The following is a 24,967-nucleotide window of genomic DNA, read 5'->3' on the forward strand; positions in this document are numbered from 1 at the left end:
TAAGAAGATATGGGAAAAACTTTGCCACTCTTGAAGTCATTATTAAAACTTGATCGTTTTAATTTTTTTTTTGAATTTTTGCAATGTGATCCAACAAGTATGTGGATAGCAGATTCTACCTTACATCAGATGGATTGTCTGCTAATTTTCACCCAAAAAAATTAAATATAACATTTCTTAATTTAATTTTACAGAACGCAGCAATAGAGAATCAACTATTTGGTCGAAACAAAAGATTCCTTATACCCAACCACCCATATTATCCATTCTTCTACTATAGTAATCGATTTAAGAGAAACATAGACCCAACTGACACTATTGATAGTGTGAATGAGGATATAGAAGGTGGTAGGAGGATTGAAGGTCGTGTTGTTGGAGGGAAGCCAAGCCAACCAGCAGCCTGGCCCTGGGCCGTTGCTTTGTACAGGAATGGAATGTTCCATTGTGGTGGAGTCATCCTAAATCAAAATTGGGTTCTGTCTGCAGCGCATTGCGTCAACAAGTAAGTTTGCTTACATTATATTAACCTTATTTTGCCGTATAAATTTGCCGTACCATATGTCAAAAATGTGAATTGTTCTACATAGATACTGTTCTAAACAAATGTATTACGAAATTCATAAGAATTGTTAAAAAACGTTTGTGTGGTAACGTATATGTGTACATAAAACTTGCAATGAGACACAAACTTGACCGGGAGATATCCCGGTTAAGTCATAATAATCAAACACTTATTACTACCCAGCACCCAAGTATAATCATGTGTAGTAAAAGTTTACGTTGCGGGCAACTTTGTTTAAAATGTATTATTATTTGTATTACCTCACAAGATAATCTCGATATGGGCATAAGTGTTCACTCAAATATCACACTTGATATAAAACGTCATCATCTACGCAAAACAGTGACGATAATATAATTGAAATGCGTCATTAGCCGTGTACTGACTGAGCGAGTAGCCTAGACGTTCGCCGCGTGACGTTTGCCGCTGGAAGCCGCCTCGGTCTATAGATTTTTTTCATGAGACTGACAGACTGAGCCAGCATCGAGCTCTCAGCTTAACGTCGAATAGAGACTGCACTTGCCTAACGCAGCTTATATTATAGCCAGTTTTGCATGAGACCGTTCGTTCAGAAACTATAGCCACCACTCATCGACTTATACAAAAAGGGAAACGAAAACAAATAACAGACGGTCCAGAGCAATAAGAGTTCGGGAGAATGCCTTTGGCATATTAAGGTATGAGTTCAGAATAATCGTGAAATTCGGGAAGTTCCTTAATATCTTCTCGTCCCAAATACCGCAGCGTCAGTGACTTACGGTACGCAGACGTGGTGGCTAACTTTGGTCCCGATGATAAAGCTCATGGTTGCTCAGAGGACAATGGAGAGGGCTATGCTTGGAGTTTCCTTGTGAGATCGATTCAGAAATGAGGAGATCCGTAGGAGAATCAAAGTCACTGACATAGCCCAAATGATTGCGAAACTTAAGTGGCAGTCGGCAGGGGTATGATGATGTTCAGAATATTGAGTTTCCTTCTTAAGAAAAAATAACCGTCGTTTGTCAAACAAGCGAGGCAAAACACTCCCGTATTGAGTGCGCGAAGCAAACTTACCGAAGCACTTTTGAGCATGTACAAAAGCCGACAACGTTCGGCTCGGGCTGCGGCACGCTCGGGCGAGGTAGCGCCTGTGTTTGCTTCGGGCGAGGAACGTCTTGACCGACCGAGGATTTGCCCCGCGCGGCTGCCTCACGCGGCTGCTTGCTCAGTCAGTACGCAGCAAATTACCAGAACCTAGATTACTTTGAAACATTGTACTTACTAAAATAAGCTTTATTACTTAAGCTGAAATGTTAACTTTCCGTAGCGGCTTACACTTAGCCTAATCCGAGTTTACAATGATGACAACGTACGGAGCTCATAAATATAACAAACACGTTAAATTAAACTTGAATCGATAAGTTTAATTCATAGATTAAGAAATAATTAATTCCATAAAAATCGACCCATAAATACTTAATTTGTACTTCGGTCCAGAATATTTCTACCATACAACTCTACTCATCTGCGTATAAAATACTTGACGAATACAATTAATCTAAACTTATTGTTAGCAGTAAAACCTTTATGTAGTGGGAGTCCGGTGCAGTATTACCGCAGCATCTATTATTGGCCAAAAATAGTGGTGTACTTGCATATTTGTTTTCCGTTTTGTATGATCCCATGTAGTTACAAATAAATGCGAAATTTTTCTTAATGTCTCTCTTAATATCGCGGTACGCTACGCTTTAATTATTAGATTTGAAATAATAAACTTTACTTTTCCTGTAAGTAAATAAGTATTAAAACATCGTATTTTAAGTGACTTACAGCAAATTGAACTCGTATATTTTTCAAAATTATAAAACCCTATTTTCAAAATTTATGTCTTCGTAGCGATATGAGACGCAAACAATTTGACGCAAATAAAAATTTCTGAATCTAACTGTATATTCTGTGTTTTTACGCCATTCTTGCCACATACAGCAAATACATTTTATTACGTCGATAAATTGTCATTTTTTATTACATCATATTATTATTGTTACTATCATGGGCAGGTGACACCAATTAACATAAATTAAAAAAAATTAACATAGTTTGCAGATCTTCAATACGAATTTTAATAAATAATAAACTTATTAAATTCTTAGTCCGATTTCCGTAAGCGAAAATATATAAAAACGAGGTGTGTGCATAGGAACAAAGGACTGAAGTGGATACTTCATGAAGGATAAAAACTATAAATAATAAATTTAATTAATAATATTACGAATTAATATGACGAAATCTATTTTTTCAAAGTGAAACTTTTATAACATCGTCTCAAACTTTTTCGTCTGTGTGTTGCATGTCGCGCGAAGGTCGGGCGTCGCCTATAGTTCGCAGCAGCTGACCGTGTAGTGTATAGACTATTACTCATTTGTGCCAGTGCTCCACGCTATTGTGTTTAGTTAAATGTCTATAATGTGAAAAAAAGTTTCACTTTTACCGTGGTTTCATAAAACCACACAATCCTATTTTTGTTTTATATTCATAAGGATATAACATCGACAATATGTTATACAGTAATAATAGATTCGTATAAGCTACTATGCTTAATTTTGCTCCAACTGATTGCACTTCCCATACCCGAACCAAATTTTTTAATTTATTTTTTGTTTCCAAGGAACTTTCTTCCACCTACAACCAAGCTGTGAAATGAGCTTCCATGTGCGGCTTTTCCAGGATGATACTACATGGGTGCCTTTAAAAAAAGCGTGTGCACCTTCCTAAAACACCGGCAACGCTCTTGTGATTCTTCTGGTGTTGCAAGAGAATGTGGGCGGCGGTGATCACTTAACACCAGGTGACCCATACGCTCGTTTATCTTCCTCTTCTATAAAATTAAACCAAACCGAGCCAAATTTATCCAAACGACCGTTACATACCTGACGATGACAGCTCAGATACAAAAGAACTCAGCGCGCCTTAAGAGATTTTCTATCTATAATTTCAATATTTATTTTAGATTTTGGCAACACTATTACGAAGTACAGGTTGGTATGTTGCGGCGATTTTCCTTTTCGCCACAAGAACAAAATCATCGTGTCAGTCATGTGATCGTTAACCAAAACTACGACCAAGAAGACATGAAGAATGACTTGTCCCTGCTGAGAGTTAAGCCTGCTATTCAGTTCAGTCGCTGGGTAAGGCCAATCTGCTTGCCCGGACCAGAAGTGGCGGGTCCTGATTGGAAATGGGGCCCCCCGCAAGGAACTATGTGTACTGCCGTTGGATGGGGAGCCACTGTCGAACATGGACCTGATCGTGAGTACTAATATATTTGCTCAAGTGGGAGGCTCCTTTGCACAGGATTCCGGCCAGATTATGGGTACCACGACGGCGCATATTTCTGCCGTGAAGCAGTAATGTGTAAGCATTATTGTATTTCGGTCTGAAGGGCGCCGTAGCTAGTGAAATTACTGAGCAAACGAGACTTAATATCTTATGTCTCAAGGTGACGAGCGCAGTTGTAGTGCCACTCAGAATTTTTGGGCTTTTTCAAGAATCATGAGCCGTACTGCATTGTAATGGGCAGGGTGTATCAATTGCCATCATCTGAACGCCTTGCTCGTCCCGTAAATTCGTAAAAAAAAGTAATTCTTACAGACGCTGTAAAACTATTAAAACGTCTTAATTTCGGACGCATATTGACAGAGATTAATTATTAGATTACATCTATCGTATCTCTAGTTACATATACATTGCTGTCACCGATTAATGACAAGTTCTTATCTATTCATATTTATGTCCAATATAGCTATAGTCCAATGCTTTATGTCGATAGGTTATTGAAATGTAAGTAAGCGTAAATGGATAGATTTGTCTACCTTTAGTAAGTTAAACTAAGGATAGATAGATTATTGAAAACGGCCGTACATCACACCGTAATTATTTGATTATTTCAATAGCACTAGAATGACATTTCATCTTGACATTTATACTTTATGGCGTTCTGTTATATTAATAAGTAACAGGAATCTTCTTTTCTTATGGTATGTTTTTTATCCTTATAAAATTACGACGGATTCTTACTTTTACAGCAAAGAGCCTTTGCATCTTAGATTAAGGATTATAGACCAATCCTGCGCTCTAATTAGATACCGAACTAGCTAAGAACAATAGCTTTTTTATTACGGCAACTATTAGATGCTTACGTGCGTGGCATCTTGACACTCAATAACATATTTCAAATTTTGTAACATACGCTTTGTGTTATTTTACATTGAAATTAATAAATACTAAATTCTTACTGATGATACTTAATCCCAATGTTTTTCTTATTTCTACTACTATAAAAAAAATACTACAGCATTATTTTTTACAAAGTTTTACTACGCAACCCGGCATTTTAGTTCAATTATTAGCAAAGTTTAACAGAACATGTGGCACATCAACGTCACACATTCTCACACACGCTCGAGTACACCCGTGGCGTAGTATTAGTTGCCGCACATTGCAACTACGCCTGCGGTATCTAGTTGGAGCGCAGCGGAGGTCAATCCTTAATATAAGTTTTGCATTTAAAAACTCTAAAAGAACACTTCACATTAAGTTTTTTAAGCAATCGCCAGCACTAATTGGTCTCAAGCATATTATTATGTCAAAGCAGTTAGGTGTCATTCACAACTTATTAACAATTTCATCTGCAGTTCTCCTGAAAACGAGATCTGGAAAGGTCTTGAAATCTCGGGTTAGCTAAAATAAAAATATAACTATTACGCAAAAATTGATTCTCGCTTTAATCAAAGAAAATACTACTTATTAACAAGTTAAACTTATTAAATTACATTGAAATAGATTATTAATAATTTGCCAATATTTTCTTGTAGTAGTATATTTACCATACTTAAATTTACGACACCTATTGATATTAACAGTTCAGATTATCATATAACTTCATTCTATTCTATAATTTTGTGTTCCAATAGCTGATCATATGCGGGAAGTCGAAGTCCCTGTTTGGGATCACTGCAAACATCGTGAAGACCAACTTGGGAGGGAGATTTGCGCCGGGCTGGTAGAAGGTGGAAGAGATGCTTGCCAAGTGAGTTATATAGATTGATTGAATCTGTTTCTGTTCATATTCTTTAGATTAACCAACAACATGAAATTTTGCAATAACCTTAGGCATAAAAGGCATTTATTTGTTCAAAATTGATTCCTTTTGAATTCTTTCGATATCATTTCTAATATACTAGATACTACTACCACTTCGGAAACAAATGGCGCTCTGAAAGAGAAGAAGCGGCGCAAGAAGCTCTTCCAGTATTCAATTTTGCGCTCTTTTTAATGAAATATACAATACAGTCTGACGGAACAATATGAAGGTACACTGCAGTTTATTCCAAAATTTTCAAGGATCTCTAGGAAGCGTGATGATACATTTTGTATTGTCTAACTCCACGCGGGCACAGGAGACAACTGAGAGCCCTCACGGGGTTCCTATCCGGCCACAGCAAGCTGAATAGGCATAGGTGCCTATTCAGCTTGCTGTGGCTAGGGCCAGAATGGGTCTCAGTGATTCAAACCTGTGCAGATTCTGCTGCGAAGCCGCTGAAGACCCCATACACATCTGGAATGCGAAACCATTGCCATAATCAGGCTGGGGTATCTTTAAATACCTTCACTTAAAGCAGAGGACGCGCCCTGCCTGGACCCTCTGAGGATCCTACGCCTTTTAAAAGTCTTGAGGATATGACTTAAATCTCGGCCCAGTAACACGTTTCCCAGTTAGTAGCCTAGATTCTCCTCCTTAACTTTTGAGTTGAGGGTAGGTGCGCTAACTTACGCAGGGGGCACAATAGATCCTAGGATTCAAATCATAATAAAAATAAACTCCACGTGGACGTATTTGCCAGCAGTACTCTTATTTCTAATAATTTAAGAAATTTTATATACATATTAAAATAAAAGTAGTTATGTGTCTACTAAATACAATAATTTTATTCCAAAGTCAAATAAGTAGATTTTGATTGAACGAATAAGATTATTAAACTAGCTGATGCCCGTGACTTCGTCCGCGTAAATAAGGGTTTTTTTTAAATAATAAGCATGTTTTGAATTGAAGATTATCTCATGTCCTATTCCAGTTCCAGTTCCCGTTTTCGCTGCCGTTCCCAACCTATTATATGAATCTATTTCGAGCAAGATTGCTATGGCAAACTAAACCTACTATTGTTATAGTTATAGCTCATCGATGTGAATTTCACAATTCCCGGGGAAACCATGGATTTTTCAGGGATAAAATGTAGCCTATGTTCTTTCCCAAGCTCTAGTCAACAAACAAACTTACATTCACATTTATAATATTAGTAGGAATGTAGATTATAATACCTTATGTATTTGGAGCATCAATAGCTGGGAATACAACATGCAATAAAATGGATATATTTAGATGATTTTTTATCCCTAGGGTGACAGTGGCGGTCCATTACTCTGCAGAAATCCATCCAATCCGCAGCAGTGGTATATAGCTGGAATCGTAAGCCACGGAGATGGTTGTGGTCGCAAGGGTGAACCAGGAGTATATACAAGAGTTAGCTTATTTATACAATGGATCAAATTTCATACATGTAAGTAAAATATAAACAGTTGTTTACCAGTGGGAGGCTCCTTTACACAGGATGCCGGCTATATTATGAGTACCACAACGGCGCCTATTTCTGCCGTGAAGAAGTAATGAGTAAGCATTACTATGTTTCGGTCTGAAGGGAGCCGTAGCTAATGAAATTACTGGGCAAATGGGGCTTAACATCTTATGTCTCAAGGTGACGAGTGCAGTTGTAGTGCCGCTCAGAATTTTGGGTCTTTCAAGAGTAATGGGCGAGGCGTATCAATTTCCATCAGCTGAACGTCTGGCTCGTCTCGTCCCTTATTTTCATACAAAAAAAACAAAATAACTTAATACCTAATAATACTTATAAATAAAAAAAAAATAAGCCTTTATTACTGTTACTAACAATAACATTTTTTAAATATATATCCTTAACTAATTGCTTACTATTTTCTTAACAGCTTGTCCTTCGACATAGGCCTCCTACAAAGACTTCCATCGTTCTCTCTCTCTCTCGCCATTCTTATCCATTCTGGGCCAGCCACTCTCTTAAGGTCATCCTCCCATCGTTTTATTTGTCGCCCTTTGCTTGTTTTGCATTCTCGTGGATACCACTCCGTTGTGTTTTTTGTCCATTTTTCGCTTTTGTCACATAGCATATGTCCTGCCCATTTCCACTTTAATGTTTTGCACACAGTTTTGACATCTATGAATTTAGTTGTACTCTTAACCTTTGTTAGTTTTATTTTATCTCTTCTTTTAATTCCGATAACAATTCTTTCAATTCCGTTTTGTCAGATTTCGATTTTTTTCAACAACTTTTCTGTTAATGCCCATGTTTGGCAACCATACGTTAGACATGGCAAAATGCAGATATTATATACTTTTATTTTTTCTTTAATTGGCATATCTACATTTTTCATAATCTCGCTAAGAGACCAAAATCTTTTCCAGGTGTTGGCTATCCTTCTATCAATTTCTTTAGGCATCGTGTCAGTTGCGGCTATAAGCTGACCTAGATAAATATACTCCTTTACATATTCTATTTGTTTCTTATTTACTGTGATGTTATAGGATTGCGAACCATTGGTCAAAATTTTTGTTTTATTTGTATTCATCGAAAGTCCTGCAATGGCACTTTGATCTGACAGTTGTTGTAACATTTGCTCAAGGGTTTTAGGACATTCAGAGAATAAGATTAAATCATGTGCGAAACGAAGGTGAGTTAGCTTTTCGCCATTGATGTTGATTCCATTCATATCCCATTCTAGGTTTCTGAAGATCATTTCTAGGGCCGCTGACTTCGGTGAAATTGGGTCACCCTGGCGGACGCCTCTCTCTATAGGAAACTCTTCACCAATTGTTTCGAGCCTAACTTGCGCTGTACTTTTTGAATAAATATTTTTAATTATTTGTATATACTTCTCTTGTATTCCCTGTCTATGTAGTACTTGCCAGATATATCCGTGCTCCAAGGAGTCAAACGCTTTATTATAATCAACAAATCCCAGATAGTATGTCTTGTTATATTCTTTATATTTTTGTAAAACTTGTCTAAGAACATGGATGTGATCTACTGTTGAATACTTGCTTCTGAAGCCTGCCTGCTCTTTCGGTTGATTTTGGTCAAGTGTAGAGGTAATTCTGAATAAAATTATTTTTGAGAAAACACTATATGTATATTAGACATCACGTTAATTGGTCTATAGTTCTCTATTTCACCTTTATCTCCCTTCTTATGTAGCAATATTATTGTTGATTTCATCCAGTCTTTGGGAATTATTCCAGTCTCTATAATTTCATTAAATAAGTTCGTTAATATAGGAGCACTTACCGAAATAGTAGATTTAAGTATTTCATTTGTTACTTGATCAATTCCGGGTGCATTATCTCTTTTTTGACTATTAATTGCTCTTATTGTTTCAGCCTCTAGTATTTTCGGTATATCTTCAGAGTCTATTCCGTTACTTAAGTCTTTCACTTCTTGGGAGTTTGTTCTTTGGTATAAATTTTGAAAATAATTCGTGGCTAGTTTGAGAATTTCTGACCTTTTTTTGTATAGTTTCCATCCTTTTGTACCCTTAGCATCCAATCTTTTTTGTGGTTTAGTTCTTTAAATGCCTTTTTAACTCCAATAGTTCTCTCAGTGTGTTTCTTTAATATACTTAGCTCTGTGCTCTAACCAACTGAGCTAACCGTTCGAGTACCGCCTCGTTACAAAATTCTGTTTGCTTTGTTCAACTCTCAGGTTGTGCTTAGAAGCGGTTATCTCCGTTGGTTAGTGAACCGGCACGGAACGCCGGAGGTCGTAGGTTCCGTATCCCGCATCGTTCATAAAATATTGTTTTTCAAATTTTATTTGTGTATTAATCCTAGAAGTGAGGGTTATCACTTTAAAAACATAACATATTGTATACAAAATTTTGTAAAATTTTAAATAATCATAAATTTTCGTAAATATAATCTAGAAATAACATATATTTATTATATCATGAAAATATATTTATTATATTAGAAATGACAACAAAAGCATGATGGTAACTGATCGCACTCTGCCCATTACAATTTGGTGCAGCTCAAGTTGGTTGAAAACCAAAAATTGAGAGCACGACTATGACAACGCTGAATAATTTCATCAAAATCTTTTAAGCCAAAATACAAAAAATATGCACAAAATGTCAATCTAGCTAGAATAATAGAATCTAGTTTCTCTACGATATTGAATGAGATATGAGCAGATCCGTAGTTGAACCAAAGTCACCTACCAGTCCAGATGGTTGTGAAACTGAAGTGGCAGTGGGCAGGGCACATTGCTCGGAGGTGGCCGTTGGGGCAGTAAATCCTCGAATGACGACAACGTAACGGAAAACGTAGTGTTGGTAGGCCCCCCACAAAACGGACCGACGATGACCAGTACCCGTATCAATAATTATAAATTTCTTGTATAAATAGTCTTATTATTACCAATTATAATGTTAAGATTAAATAGTTAAAAATAAATTTAAATTTCAGCATCTAAAACCTTACCAACAATCCAACCGAAACAAGACTGTCCTGGATTTAGATGTGATTCCGGAATATCGAAATGCCTTCCTAAAAAACGAATGTGTGATAAAATAATAGATTGTTTGGATGGCGAGGATGAAGCAAATTGTGATTTGAGGAGATCTGGAGATCTTTTTGAAGATATTTTACAAAATCCATTTAATCGGGATGCTAATGCTACTGATGGTCACCAGAATGATGTCAGAAAGGATGTTAATTTAATATCTCCCAAAATTAAAAATAATATAGACACAACCACAATCAAGACAATTTCAACAAGTTTTCCTCAAACTACAACTGATGGAAATATGAAAAATAAAGATTCGGAAGTTTCCACAACTACTGTCCCTACTGCAGTTCAAAATGAAACACAAAACATTAGCAATACTGATGATAAAATACATGTTAACAGTTCAAATGAAAATCATAGCGACGAAAAATTGGATTTGAGCAATAGCTTAGAAAATGAAGGAATACATGATTCCAATGAACATGTCACTGATGAGTCTACCTTGATGACTACCACTGAATCTAACAATATAAAAACGATAATAATTTCGCCTTCACATATACCTCTTGAACCAATGTCATCGATTACAGATAAAAGTAAGCATATAGCAGAAGACAGCAAAAGTGATGCTACATCTTTCATTCCAAATAAAATTAATTTTGTGCATGATGATGAAATATCAAAAACTATTCTTAATAATTATAATTTTTCTACTACTACAACAACCTTGCGTCCCCAAAATACTATATATTCCCAGAATTACATTGAAAAATATGAGGAAGCAATATCATTTCCAGAAACATCGGAACTGAATAATTTACAAGCAATACAAGAGACAACCACCCAAAAAACGGATACGAATAAAGCTGAAAACAATGATAAAAATTTAAATTCCAATTCGCAATCAAGTGACATCCCAGAAACAGATGTTATAGGTTTATATACAATTCATAAAGCAACAATGAGGAAAAAACATAAATCACTTTCTGAGTTTCAGTGCCGCAGGTAAGAATAGAGGCAATAATTTATTAATTGTTGAGTAAACAATCATGAATGATCATCATCACAGAACCTGTAGGTCATGATCACGTCATTTGCCCATGAATCCTCTTAACACAAGGGGAATCAGAAAGCTCTAACTGGCAGTGAAATTAAAAGTTTGACAGTATTGTCAAAGTTTTCTGTTAATTCCATAGGATTATTTTATTTGTTCACCCCTTCCATTGGACTTTTATCATCTTAAAGATGTATTTTATTTATTTAAGTTGTCACTCCAATTTTGCTTCCACTAATAGATTTAAACAAACTAAAATTCTGTTGTTAAAAATAATATTGACTTGGTTTCTATATTTTTAAGAGACTATGAAACCTTGAATTTTACTTAAAATTATAATTTCATAAAATTTGAAAGAATAACAATATCATATATTTCAACAGAATATATCAAATAGTGCCATATCAACTTCGATGCGACCATAAAGCAGATTGCGAAGATGGAACCGATGAACTTGACTGCACGTGTATCGATTATCTTACAACATTCGACAGTGGACTTTTATGTGATGGAAACTTTGACTGTCCAGATGGTCAAGATGAAATTGATTGCTGTAAGATAGATCAGTATAATACATTCTTTAATTTTAATTCACTAGTGTACAGTACACTTCTCAACTTCATTTAGTTGAATTCAAAAGTTGAAAATTAAGTCATGCTGTTGATGTATTTATTGAAGCTATCTTCGAAAGATCTTCGCAATTTTTTTTTAATCTAAAGGTGAAAATGATTTATTATTAGAAGGCAGACATGAATTGTCTCTAGACATTAAAGCTCTTTAAGATACTTGGAACATAGTTATAAACTACACTACTCTCTATTGGTAGTATAGATATAAAACTATGATATATTTTAAAAATGTGTAATCTTTACAGTTGGTTGTAATGATGATGAATTCCTGTGTCAACGAAGTCAAGTTTGTATACCTCAAAAATTTGTGTGTGATAGTCGACCTCAATGTCCATTAGGTGAAGATGAACAAGATTGTCGTAAGTTCCTAATTAATAATTAACGATGCATAAAAAGTACAGATATTACAGTACATAATATAAATTTTAAATAACTATTCCAAATTTCTGTTCAAAATTTTAGTTGCTCTGACAAATGGAAGAGAAATTACTTATTACATTGATGGGAAGCCAAAAGTAACATTAGAAGGTTATATCACCAAACGAAAAAATGATGGCTGGCATGTAATTTGTGAAGATAATTTATCAATACATGATCAAGAACAAGAAGCAACAAATGTGTGCCGTTATCTTGGATTCAGGTATGCATTGACCAAGACAAGGTATGAATAAAACATACCAAGACTTATGAACGATTTGGAAAAATACTCGGACGGAACCCGAGAGGCCGGGATAGCAAATTTAATATCATGAATCCCAGAAGGGGTATTAATTTAAAATTAACAAATTGTTTAGATTTCAAACAGCGAGATCTCAAGTCAATTTCCTAATATTCAATTATTGGGGTTGAGCAGGTTAACGACTGTAAAGTAGATCCTGTAGATCCTGAGAGATGGACAAGCCATACCAAGATTTACGAACCATACGTCAATCGATCAGTTGGCTCAGTTGAAAGCGCAATCGGACGGAACCCCAGAGGTCGCGGGTTCGAGACCTGCATTTACAAATTTAATTTAATACTTTGATCAATAAAAATTAAATAAATTAAACACATAATAATAATATGTATTTTTATTTCAGTGCTGCTAATAGATATCTGATAAAACACATAAATGTGAAGGAACATCCTATAGGACAAAGTTCTGTTGATAGCAAAAGGACTAAAAGATATAAGGATAATAAAGGACCCGTCCTTTTCACTTACGAAGAACGTGCAGCTGAAAGTGAAGCGTCAAGAAGCATACACATGAATCAACCACAAGTTTTAAAAGAGAGCTGTGTTCCAAATGTGACCAAAACTTGTATGGCTTTATACGTATTTTGTGACCCTTCACTATATTCACACTATTCAGTATCTCAGGATTTACCATTTGGTCGCGAAAGTGAAGACAATGTTATCCAACAATGGCCATGGGTTGCTAAGCTATTTGTAAACGGAGAGTATAGCTGCAGTGGTGTTTTAGTCGACGTTTCTTGGGCTCTTTTTAGCAATGCCTGTATGAATATAAGTGTGTACGTATAATTCCACGATTAATTTATTTGTTTCTACCCAATGAAATGAAATTATTTCTAATTTATTTATTATTTTTAGGCAAAATCGTCGGTATGTAACAGTTGTCTTAGGATCACATAAAACTTTATTATCCACGCCTGGATTATACGAACAGGTGATCAAAGTTGATACAATTAAAGAATTGTATAGCAGCAGAGTTATTTTAGTACATTTACAAGAGCCAGCTGAATATACGTCATTAGTGAAACCAATGGTATTTACTGGAAGGTGAGTTGGTCTAACATCCCCTTAAAATAGAAATATATCAGCCATTTATTGACAAATAAATTTTCTTTTCTTGCAGTTACATGCCCGATCATAAAAAGAATTTCTGTGTTGCAATTGGCCAAGATGGTACTAATAACACAGTTAGTGTATTTCTCAAAGAAACAAAAGAAAGTTGCGATGGAGACGATATATGTTTCACTAAGCAATCTACTGCAGATATATGCCAGGTAATTAGTTTTGATCAAACAATGCGGCTGTTCCAGTTCTTGATCTGCATTATATTAAAAAATAGAAAGTATATTACTTATGTGGTTCCTGACTAACTGCCATAGGACTATCCATACTTAAAAAACCATTACTAATGAATAATGATATATTTTATTGTTTTTTCCACGTTGCATTATTTGATAATTTAGGAAGGCATGTGTAGCCATACCATATTATTATATTTATGTGGTTCTTGACTAACTGCCGTTGGGCGATCCATGCTCAAAAATACATTACGAATGATATATTTTGTTTTTTCCACGTTGAATGTCGTTTGAATTATTGGATACAATTTCGGAAGGCATGTCTAAACAATAATATACGGTTTATTCTCAATTGTTATCACCGTTGGTATAATTTAACAAACACGAAAAATTAATTCTGAAAGGCGTTTTATGACTATAACCATAATTCTGTAGTAAAACAAGACGAAGCTTCACAAATGTAAGAGACAATATAAGGAGGGTTCGGTTGAAGTAAAAACCGTTAGTATTTTATCGATGAGGATATAATACGTTTCTTTTATAATATTTCTAGCTGACCCAACAGACGCTGTTCTCTCAATAGAAAAAGAATGATGAATGATTCAATAATATGTAGTAATAAAATGATATTTATTAATATCGTATCTATATAAACAGCTATCACATTACCGCTTAACAATTGCCAATTTTAAAGCATTAACGGCTCATTTCAATAAACTATCTATCCTTAGTTTAACTTACTAGACGTAGACAAATCGATCCTTTTAGGCTTACATACATTTCAATAACCTATCGACATAAAGCATTGGACTATAACTATATTGGACATAACTATGGATAGATAAGATCTTGTCACTAAGCGATGACAGCAATGTATCCGTAAGTTAAACTAAGGATGGATAGGTTATTGAAAACGGCCGTAAATGGATTTAGCATGCTATCTTTAAGAGATAGACATATGCCATCGTGGACTTTTCTGTAACACTATATAAGATACAAAATTCCACAATATTTTGTTTTATAATATATAGTTAAGTTCAAGCCTTTCGAGTTTTTCGGAGTGCGTTTGAGATGCCCCTACTCTTTTAAACCTTTTACCTTTTCTTTTATAGTCAAAGACAGACGCATGTATTATTCATATATTTTCTCAGTATATTCTTGATAATGTAATGTATGTTCATAGGCACATAAGTGAATTTGCTAGAAACTGTCATAACCATAATGTTAACACCAGGTATAGACATAAGCTTATAATGCCTACTACTCGTCTAAGTCGAGTTAGCAAGTCTTTTGTGGGGCGATGTATATGCTTTTACAACAGGATCCCAGAAAATGTTAAATATACAAAAGTATAACGTTATTCAAAAGAATTGTTAAAAAACGTTTGTGTGGTAAAGGTTACTATAACATAAATGACTTTCTTAATGCCACAGATTGGGAATGGAGCGACTGCCCTCAGGCTATAAAATAATAAGTTTAATTGTACAATGTTACTTTGTAAACATATTTTTTGATGAAAAAAAAAGGCCGCTGAGTTTGTTGGGCCCGTTCTTCTCAGGCCTGAGGCATTAATTTTGGAATGGGTGGTAGTTTTTTTGACTTTCAATAAGTGATGTCACATCCTATTTTGAATAAAAATAATTGAATTTGAATATAGTCACCTCAAGTATATAATATATAGTTTACAATACATATACTATTCAACACTAATACTAACACCCATATTCAACATATAAATCTTGAAGGTGGTTCGCTGCCAGTATAAATAAATTAAACATTCCTATCACTAGGAATGTACTCTATTGACAGCACATATTTTAGCCAGAAATGTACGCAATGCTCTCAGCGGCAATCGAAACTATAACATAGTCTGTGGGGCGAGATATTGTGTATGTGTGTGTTAAGTAATTTTGTGTTTAGATATTATAAACTTAGTGTACTTCTGTAACAGACGAACCCTGAGTGACAGTGAGGTAACTATCCTTACATAAAAACCTAGGTGTGAGAAAGAGACGGAATAGATAAATACCATGAAACCATTTTGAAACAATTTAGTGTCCATTAGTCTTCTGTAAAATTGAACCTCGTTTTAATTTTAGTGCTGTTATCGTCATTGTTATGCGTTTTAACGGATATTAATTAAAAAATATAATGATGTCGTGTTCTGTTTTAGACTGTTTTGTTACATATATATTAGAAATCCAACTAAAGAAACATTTCACAGGTAAATCCTGATTCTTCAATACTACTTTCGTGATCTCTATTTTCGTAGAACATTAAATGAACTAAATTACTTAATATTACTTAAACTTTATTTTCTTAAGATTGTAATCATTAAATAATATATGTGTTAGATAATAAAATATTGTTTACGTCAATATGACGCCGTTTATCAATATTTTGTCATATGGATTGACCAAAAGTACTACACACTTCACTAACTTACTAACACATCTGTAAAACAAGTACATTTTAAATTTAGTCTCGCCGTAAAGAGGAGTGTTTGTCTAAGTTTAAGAATCATTGAGAGTAAAATTCAAAGAAATTAACATCTTGACTGTTGCTTCTCAATATATTATTCTTGATAATGTAATGTATGTTCAAAGGCACATTATTGAATTTGCTAGAAACTGTCATAACCATAATGTTTACACTAGGAACAGACATAAACATATAAAGCCTACTACTCGGCTAAGTCGAGTAAGTAAGTTTTTTGGTGGGCGATGTATATGCTTGTTATATGTAAAATCATATTTAACAACAAGATCCCAGAAAATGTTCAAAACAAAAGTATTACGTTATTCAAAAGAATTGTTAAAAAACGTTTGTGTGGTAAAGATTACTATAACATAAATTAGCCTTTCTTAATGATACGACAGATTGTGAATGGAGCGACCGCCCTCAGGCTATCAAATAATAATTTTAATTGCACAATATTACATTTTAAACATATTTTTTTCATGAAAAAACAAATCCCGCTGAAGCCGTTTGTTGCGCCCATTCTTCTCAGGTCTGAGGCATTCGTTTTAAAATGGGTGGTAGTTTTTCACTTTCAATAAGTGATGTCACATCCTATTTTGAATATTTAAAATAATTGAATTTGAATTATTGTTTAAACACTCATGTACATACTAACGCGCAAAACTCACGGTTAGTTTAAAAGTCACTATTCAATTGTTTTCAGTATGGACTACCTGTTGAAAGGCAATGGGCGGGAATCATAAGTTGTCACACTAAACAAGGCTGGTTCCCCGCAGCGTCTTTCATTGAAAATAAAGGGGAGTGCCACATGAACAGTCTGTTGATAGCGACGGAAATCGCTAACTTAAAACATGAAATCAAATACTATGAAGGTATTATTATGCAATATCAGATTATTTGTCTGGTACTAATCACTGATAAAGAAAATTAAAAATTACACTATTAGTATACTCATTAGTGGGAGGTACCTTTGCACAGGATGCCGGCTAGATTATGGGTACCACAACGGTGCCTATTTCCGTCGTGAAGCAGTAATGTGTAAACATTATTCTGTTTCCGTCTGAAGGGCACCGTAGCTAGTAAAATTACTGGGCAAATGAGACTTAACATTTTATGTCTCAAAGTGACGAGCGCAGTTGTAGTGCCGCTCAGAGTTTTCATGAATCCTGAGCAGCACTGCATTGTAATGGGCAGGGTGAATCAATTACCAACAGCTGAACGTCCTGCTCGTCTCGTCCCTTATTGCCAAAAAAAAACCTAGTCTATGTGAAATGGTAACAGAAGGGGCGACAGTTAGATAGGCAGTTTAGTGTGGATATTTATACCTCTAAAATACGCTATTTAGTCCATCAAAGATGGTTCTAGCTGCTGGCACCAAACAAAGTTATCTAACGAAAATACCAACACCACTTTATCTATGTCACCCTTTATAGCATTACACAGATTAAAGATTTGTGTGGTGGTTTTTAATGCATAAACTCAATTAGATTGACAGATTTTAGAAATTCCTTAACGAATAGGAGCTTACCAATGGTTAACAAGGGCTGTTTTTAATTTAAAAAACAATTGAGATCCCAAAGTAAATAAGTTAATATTGAAGCCAATGTGGGTTTGCAACACTTTTCTGTCAAATCAAAGCGTTACAAACTTTACTTAATACGCCTGAACATAGTTTTTTTTATCGAAAAAGGACGACAAACGAGTGTATGGGTCTGGTATGGGGTATGTTAAGTAATCACCGCCGCCCATATTCTCTTGCAACAGCAGAGGAACCACAGGAGCGTTGCCAGCCTTTAAGGAAGGTGCTTTTTTTGAAGGTATCCGTGTCGTATCGTCCCGGAAACACCGCACAAGGAAGCTCATTCCACAGCTTTATAGTACCTGGAAGAAAGCTCCTTTAAAAGCGCACTGTGTTAGACCGCCACACATCCAGATGGTGGGGATGATATCCTAATTGCGTACTTGCGGGAAGTGATTTGTGAACAAATTATAAAATGAAAAGAAGTAATGTGAAGTAAAATTTTATTGTATGTACTGATATACCAAATAAAATTTCAGAAAAAACACTATTAGAATCAAATAGTTTGGCAAATACTGATGACTGTGAAGGAATACGGTGTCCCAGAGGAACTTGTATTAAAATGAAACATGTTTGTGACGGCGTCAGTAACTGTGAGGATGGAAATGACGAATCGCACGAGGCATGCCAAAAGAAATATGACATCTGCTCAAAGGATCCTCTCTTCAGAGGTTGTGGTAAGTGGTCATTTCAATTGTAATTTATACTAATAGCAAGCTTTATAATTAAATATTATTTCGCTATCATCAAGGACGAGTTTAAAAAGGCGGTATGTAGAATTTTCTCCTTTAAATAATCATATATGGCCATAAATACTTATACAGAACCGTTTCTACACTTTTTGACAACACACGATTAAATATTTTATTGAGACGCAAACTGATGTCTCACAGACGATGACAATTCTCATAATGGCCGCCTATCGGCCTGCAGTAGTGTAAGTGTTTGCGTGGGGCTATGTATTTACACGTTAATCGGCTTGTTTTGATGCTACACTGTTATGTAAGGTGACATGGAGTCCTTATATTTTACTAGCTATATTATAATATATGATGTATAGTTATATATTTTATACTAGGTGATGCCCGCGACTTCGTCCACGTAGATAAAGGGTTTATATAACCCAAAAGATACAGGATTTTTAAAACAGGCATCTTAAATGGTATGTGATCACCGCATCTTATACTCTCTCAAAACACACGAAGACAATTGATGCCTTCTATATATAGCGTTGAAGAAGTATAATGGAGAAAAAGTTCTGTGACAGAATAAGATTGACAGCAATAAAGAAACAAACATCAGAAAAATAATGTGAAAATGGACAGGATATACAATTAGGGGACAAGAAAAATGAAAACCAGAATCCACTGGTTTACAAGGAACAAAAGAAAGCGAGGTAGGCGGACCAGATGGGTTGATGAACGTAAAGCCAAGGCAGGTAGTGTGTCAAGTTTGGCAGCATGGTTACCGGTGGGACGCTCCTATGCACAGGATGCCGGCTTGATTATGGGTAGCACAACGGCGCCTATTTCTATCGTGAAGCAGTAATGTGTAAGCATTATTGTATTTCGGTATGAAGGGCGCCGTAGCTAGTGAAATTAGTCGGCAAATGAGACTTAACATCTTATGTCTCAAGGTGACAAGTGCAATTGTAGTGCCACTCAGAATTTTTGGGTATTTAAAGAATTCTCAGCGGCACTGCATTGTAATAGGTAGGGCATATTAATTAACATCAGCTGAACGTCCTGCTCGTCTCGTCCCTTGCTGTAAAAAAAATTAGTCAAGATTGGCTAGTGATCGAGAAGTCAAAGTTAAATACAATTATCGATTAGGCTTAAACAAAGCAGTTTTAAACTGTCATTGTAAATATTTCTTTTAAATTACTGAATCTACCAATATGTTCAGAAAAAGTATATCTTGTGAGATGAACATACGAGAAACTCTTTTCAATGAAATGGTCATAGTTGGAAGAGGCTTTTTTCTAAAGGGACAAAGACAGATGTCAAGGCAGAATTTATTTTATGTTTTTATTGTTTTGTTTCTATGTGAATAAATAGCTTAATAATTATACATTATAGTATCAATTAATTAAATTAATCAAAAAATACTCTCTGTTCCGTTGTTTAGAATGTCCCGTAGGACAGTTAAAATGTCGTAATGGAGAATGTGTGCCAAAAGAGGCTTTCAAAGATGGCCACGATGATTGTGCCGACGGTACTGATGAACCAGGTCAGACCACTTGCTCGGATTATCTGAGTCGAGTGATGCCTTCAAGATTGTGCGACGGTATTCTACACTGCCATGACAGGAGTGATGAAGACCCTATGTTTTGTAAATGTTTCGCTAAAAACGCTTACAGGTAATAATATTTTGTATTTTTTTATCTTAATATACATATATACATTACGTGACACGTTGTTTGTCCGCGATGGACTCCTAAACTAATGAACGGATTTTAATGGGGATTACTTCATGGAGTGCTGTTAGGTCCAACTTGAGAGATAGGATACTTCGATTTGGGACCCATAATTACTTTTATTTCCAATATTTGTTTTATAAGAACATATTTTGTATGAGAGAATTTTTTGACGCACGGTTTGACAGAAATATTATTGACGAATTCATAAAAAACAGTTTAATTGTTTATGATGTACAGAACAACGTCTGTCGGATCAGCTAGTTATATACATAATTTTATAAGCGTCCAAATAGAGACTTAAAATTCGTAATAGATTTTGTTGAATAAAAATAATTATAAAGAAGTACTTAAATGAATTTTCACTATAGTTGTTAAACATGGCGTACTTTCAGAGGCTATAACCAAAGAATATATAGTACCTACTATGGTTCGAAAATTAAATCTTTCGCATAGACATATTACCTTTACGCGGTCGCAACTTTCTTTTACGAGCTCAATCATTACTTTTACAGTTTAGTTTTTAATTTATGAATCAAAGAAGATATGAGTTTTCATACATAAAATAAAATCGGGTAGATTTTAAGGCTGGGGACCAAGCCGATGGCCTTGAGGAAACGAACGGAACTAGTTTACCTGTCTCGCTCAATATCGCCATAGGTTTAATTCAGAATTAGAAGCATTCTTAATTTATTACAAACATAATACAATTTACTTTATAAAACTAAATAATATATCATGTTAATTGGTGGTTAATTTCCGTACAATTTTTATCTAGATTCAATAATCCACAACATGGCTGCAACTGTAAGAGTTAGGGATATTTTGGTGATTTTTTTTTCACACTGTCTTTGAAAAATAGAAATGTAAAGAAAAAATGAATTTTCTCCTGATATTCTGTAGGTATATAATTATTTTTGTAAAAATATAAGCTTTATATTAACCGTTAAGAAATGGTTACAATTACACGCTATTTTGGCGATTTCTTGGGATTTAAAAGAATTTTGAGAATACAATTCTCAAAAATGTTTGATTATTATTTTTAAATATCTTAGATGCGGTAAAGACCCATCTGGTGAAGCCGATGATTTCTGTGTAGCGATGGATATGGTATGCGATGGTGTTCCTGACTGTCCAAACTCTCAGGATGAAAGGACATGCATTGCTTTGAGCGCTCCGCAAGGGACACCGTAAGTAAATTTATAATTAATTTAACTATTCTAATGTTTATCATCAGTGGGATGATAAACATTAGAAAGGGATCAGCTCCTTTGGCCAGGATGCCGGCGAGATTATGGGTACCACAACGGCGCATTTTTCTGCCGTGAAGCGGTAATGTGTAAACATTGCTGTGTTTCGGTCTGAAGGGCCGTAGGTAGTGAATTTACTGGGAAAATGAAACCTAACTAATGTTAGGTCTCATTTTCCAAGACACATAAGTAAGGTGACAAGGGCAGTTGTAGTGCTGCGCAGAATTTTTGGGTTTTGCAAGAAGCCTGAGCAGCACTGCATTGTGATGGATAAGGCGTATCAATTACCATCAGCTGGACTACCTGCTCGTCTCGTCCCTTATTGTCATAAAAAATCTCCGGAGAATTACTATGCAATATGCCTTTATATTCCAAAATGTTTTTTCAATGAGTTTTATGTTTACTGGAATACTTTATAATTTCAATAACTCATGTTTTATACATGGAAATTTTAAAAATATTATATCAACCCCATTTTATTAGACATGACGGCATTTTGGCGGGTTTTCTTTCTTTTCGATAGCTACTTTCTTGTTTTCTCTTGCTGGCAGCCTATTTTGCAGCCTTATTACTATATATTATATCTTGTTTATTGAAGCTTGCATCAGTCACGTTTTTATACCGCTACGGCCCAATATCCATTGGGCTATGACAATAATTATAACATTATCAAAATGGCATATAGCTATAACAGTAGGTCAAGCGGTTTTCTATCGCACATCAAATAACCCTAGTGTAACCAGGTCACTTCCCGGGTAAATTTGAGAGGTACTTCATGTCATTTTGCAGGAACAGGGTGGTAGACGGTAAGGTAGTGTGACCTTAATACATTTTAATTATATTTAAGTTTACGTGCAAAGGCGGTTTTAAGATGTGCCCTCTACTATAATTTTCTTTCAAAATATATAAACTTCGGGTTTCAAAATATGTAGTATTAAGAGCCTGCTATCAGGTCAAACATAAATTTGCAACTGCGTAGGTCAGGTCTTCATAGTCCTGCATTACACCAACATTAAACACATCACGTACGTTACATTAAACTATTTTCGCGCCATAAAGCGCAGCCTAAGCTCAGGCGAGGTCATCAAAGCAGTGATTTTAGTTTAAAGTTATGATTTGGTGTTGTTTTTCTATCAATAAAATTAAATGCTATAATGTTTCTATATAAGATAGTCGCAAGATCTAATCCTGAACTATAACAAATATCTATTTCAACGTGATTGATATAGAATTGTTGATACAGCTCTTGCTAAGCAATTGAGTTGATTTAGGTTGTGATCTATATCAAATTTACATTGGTACACGGCCTCAGGTAGATTATCTTCGCTAGACCACATGCTTTTACCTGGTCTTTCAATAAGTGGGATTACGGCATATTATGTTACCGGACAATCCCGATATAAGGACAAACTAGTTTTTCCCAGGCCAAATCAGTTCCTAATAGTTATTCTTATACGTATAAGTGTGCTTCAGAATAAACTGATTAAACTCTATACAAATTATGCCTCTTCAAAAATATTTCATTTTTAAACTAAACGGCTAAAAAGCTTTGTCCCAAGGCCGATAGAAGAAATTAGTTTAACCTAGTCTGTACCGGTCTATCCTATCGCCTAAACTCTTACGGCCTTACAAATAAAATTGGTATAAAATCATAACTAAGCTTAAACAAAGAATATGCAAAATGTTTACAATATCGTTGACAACACTGTCAATACAATGATAATACTGAAGTTTTCCGAATGACAAGCTGCCTTGCAAATAAACGCGGGAAACGTTATACATCCGAATATACCAACCGTAAGCAAAATGTCTGTTTGTAAACATTTTGCATTTTCTTGGTTTATGATTAGTTATAACTTTATGCCAATTTTATTTGTAAGGCCGTTAAAGATGAACTGATTTGGCCTAGGAAAAAGTACTTTATCCTAAAATCGGGTTTGGACGGTAAAACACATACAAAATCTATTTTGAATGTATGCCCCTCAAAACGATTTAGTAATATTGATAAGTACACAAATAAAATTTGAAAACACAATTTTATGAACGATGCGGGACTCGAACCCACGACCTCTCGTGTTCCGTGCGAGTGCTCTTCAGAATAAGCTAACCGTTCGAGTGACGTATCGTCATAAAATCTTGTATGCTTTGTTCAACCCTCAGGTTGTGGCTTCATCTACAGGATCTACTTTACAGTTGATAACCTGCTCAACCACAATATTCACATATTAGGAAATTGACTTGAGATGTCGCTCTTGCAAATCTAAACAATTAGTTATGTTTTGTAGAGTTGAGCATAGAATCCAAGCATTTATGACAATACGCACGGAACGCGATAGGTCGTGGGTTCGAGGCCCGCATCGTTCATAAAATTTTGTTTTCAAATTTTATTTGTGTATTAATCCTAGAAGTGAGGGTTATCACTTAAAAAACATAACAAAATATTGATAAGATTATATTTTTCGTGTAACTTTATAACTTTAAATCAACAATTTTTTTCACAGGCCCGGCATTGGCGAAGTAATTATCCGATCACATGGCGTATGGTACTCAAAATGCTACCCAGACAGGTTCCACACAAAATCTGAATTGGAATCGATTTGTAGAGAGCTTGGTTTTATCAGTGGTCATGCTAAGCAATTGTCATCTGAAGCGAAACCCCATCCATATAATAATGTGATTCTTGATAGTTTCACAGACGTGGTACTCAATAATAGCACTAAGGTTAAGTTGAGAAATAGCCACGTCCCAATCGCAAGAGGAACGTATGATGAAAATTTAAGTGAATGTTTTCCAGTTTTTATTGAATGTGTTTGATTTATCTTAACGATAGAGTTCGTGTTGTTATTTGTCTGTAGCTGAATGATTATGAAATGAATTTTATTTAATAAATACTTATATTTTTGATGTTTTTATTATTTTAGTTTTAAGGGAGTTTTAAGTAAAGAATTTTGGAAGTTAGAGAGTGACACGTGGTACGAGTAACTGTAACCAGTGTGTAAGATATAAAATATCTCTCTTTTAATTAAAAATAAATAACTTATAAAAAAATATGATCATAAATTTTATATGTATACTGGCTGATTCGGCAGACTTCGTACTGCCTCAATGGATAAATAAAAGACCTAAACTTTGTATAAAACAAACCAAGAGATTCCTTTTTTTAAAACAAATAAAAATCCTCGGTATGAATGAAATTTTATTATTATTTTCGATTAATTACATAATATGATGTTGCTTACTTACAAAACAGAGTTATCATACAATACTGGCTATTTATAAGGTTTCAATTTAATGTTGACAGACACACACAGTTAAAATACAGTCTGTTAAACAA

At 34.9% G+C, this 24,967-nt stretch overlaps 1 protein-coding gene across 1 annotated transcript in view; it reads left to right on the forward strand.

Annotated features, from left to right (window-relative positions):
• Positions 1-24,479, forward strand: part of LOC126965199 (serine protease nudel) — a 31,033-nt gene extending 6,554 nt beyond the window's left edge. The window contains exons 5-20 of the mRNA XM_050808640.1: positions 195-502; positions 3,552-3,850; positions 5,515-5,630; positions 6,999-7,158; positions 10,152-11,199; positions 11,632-11,801; positions 12,123-12,236; positions 12,340-12,517; positions 12,957-13,388; positions 13,468-13,656; positions 13,733-13,883; positions 17,092-17,260; positions 18,447-18,644; positions 20,095-20,326; positions 21,439-21,573; positions 24,135-24,479. Of these exons, the coding sequence (XP_050664597.1) occupies positions 195-502; positions 3,552-3,850; positions 5,515-5,630; positions 6,999-7,158; positions 10,152-11,199; positions 11,632-11,801; positions 12,123-12,236; positions 12,340-12,517; positions 12,957-13,388; positions 13,468-13,656; positions 13,733-13,883; positions 17,092-17,260; positions 18,447-18,644; positions 20,095-20,326; positions 21,439-21,573; positions 24,135-24,447 (4,212 nt within the window). The 3' untranslated portion in view covers positions 24,448-24,479. The remainder of the gene's footprint in view (positions 1-194; positions 503-3,551; positions 3,851-5,514; positions 5,631-6,998; positions 7,159-10,151; positions 11,200-11,631; positions 11,802-12,122; positions 12,237-12,339; positions 12,518-12,956; positions 13,389-13,467; positions 13,657-13,732; positions 13,884-17,091; positions 17,261-18,446; positions 18,645-20,094; positions 20,327-21,438; positions 21,574-24,134) is intronic.
• The last annotated feature ends 488 nt before the right edge of the window (positions 24,480-24,967 follow it).

Source organism: Leptidea sinapis, chromosome 6 (genome assembly GCF_905404315.1).
Source record: "Leptidea sinapis chromosome 6, ilLepSina1.1, whole genome shotgun sequence".
In the NCBI taxonomy this organism is placed as follows: Eukaryota; Metazoa; Arthropoda; class Insecta; order Lepidoptera; family Pieridae; genus Leptidea; species Leptidea sinapis.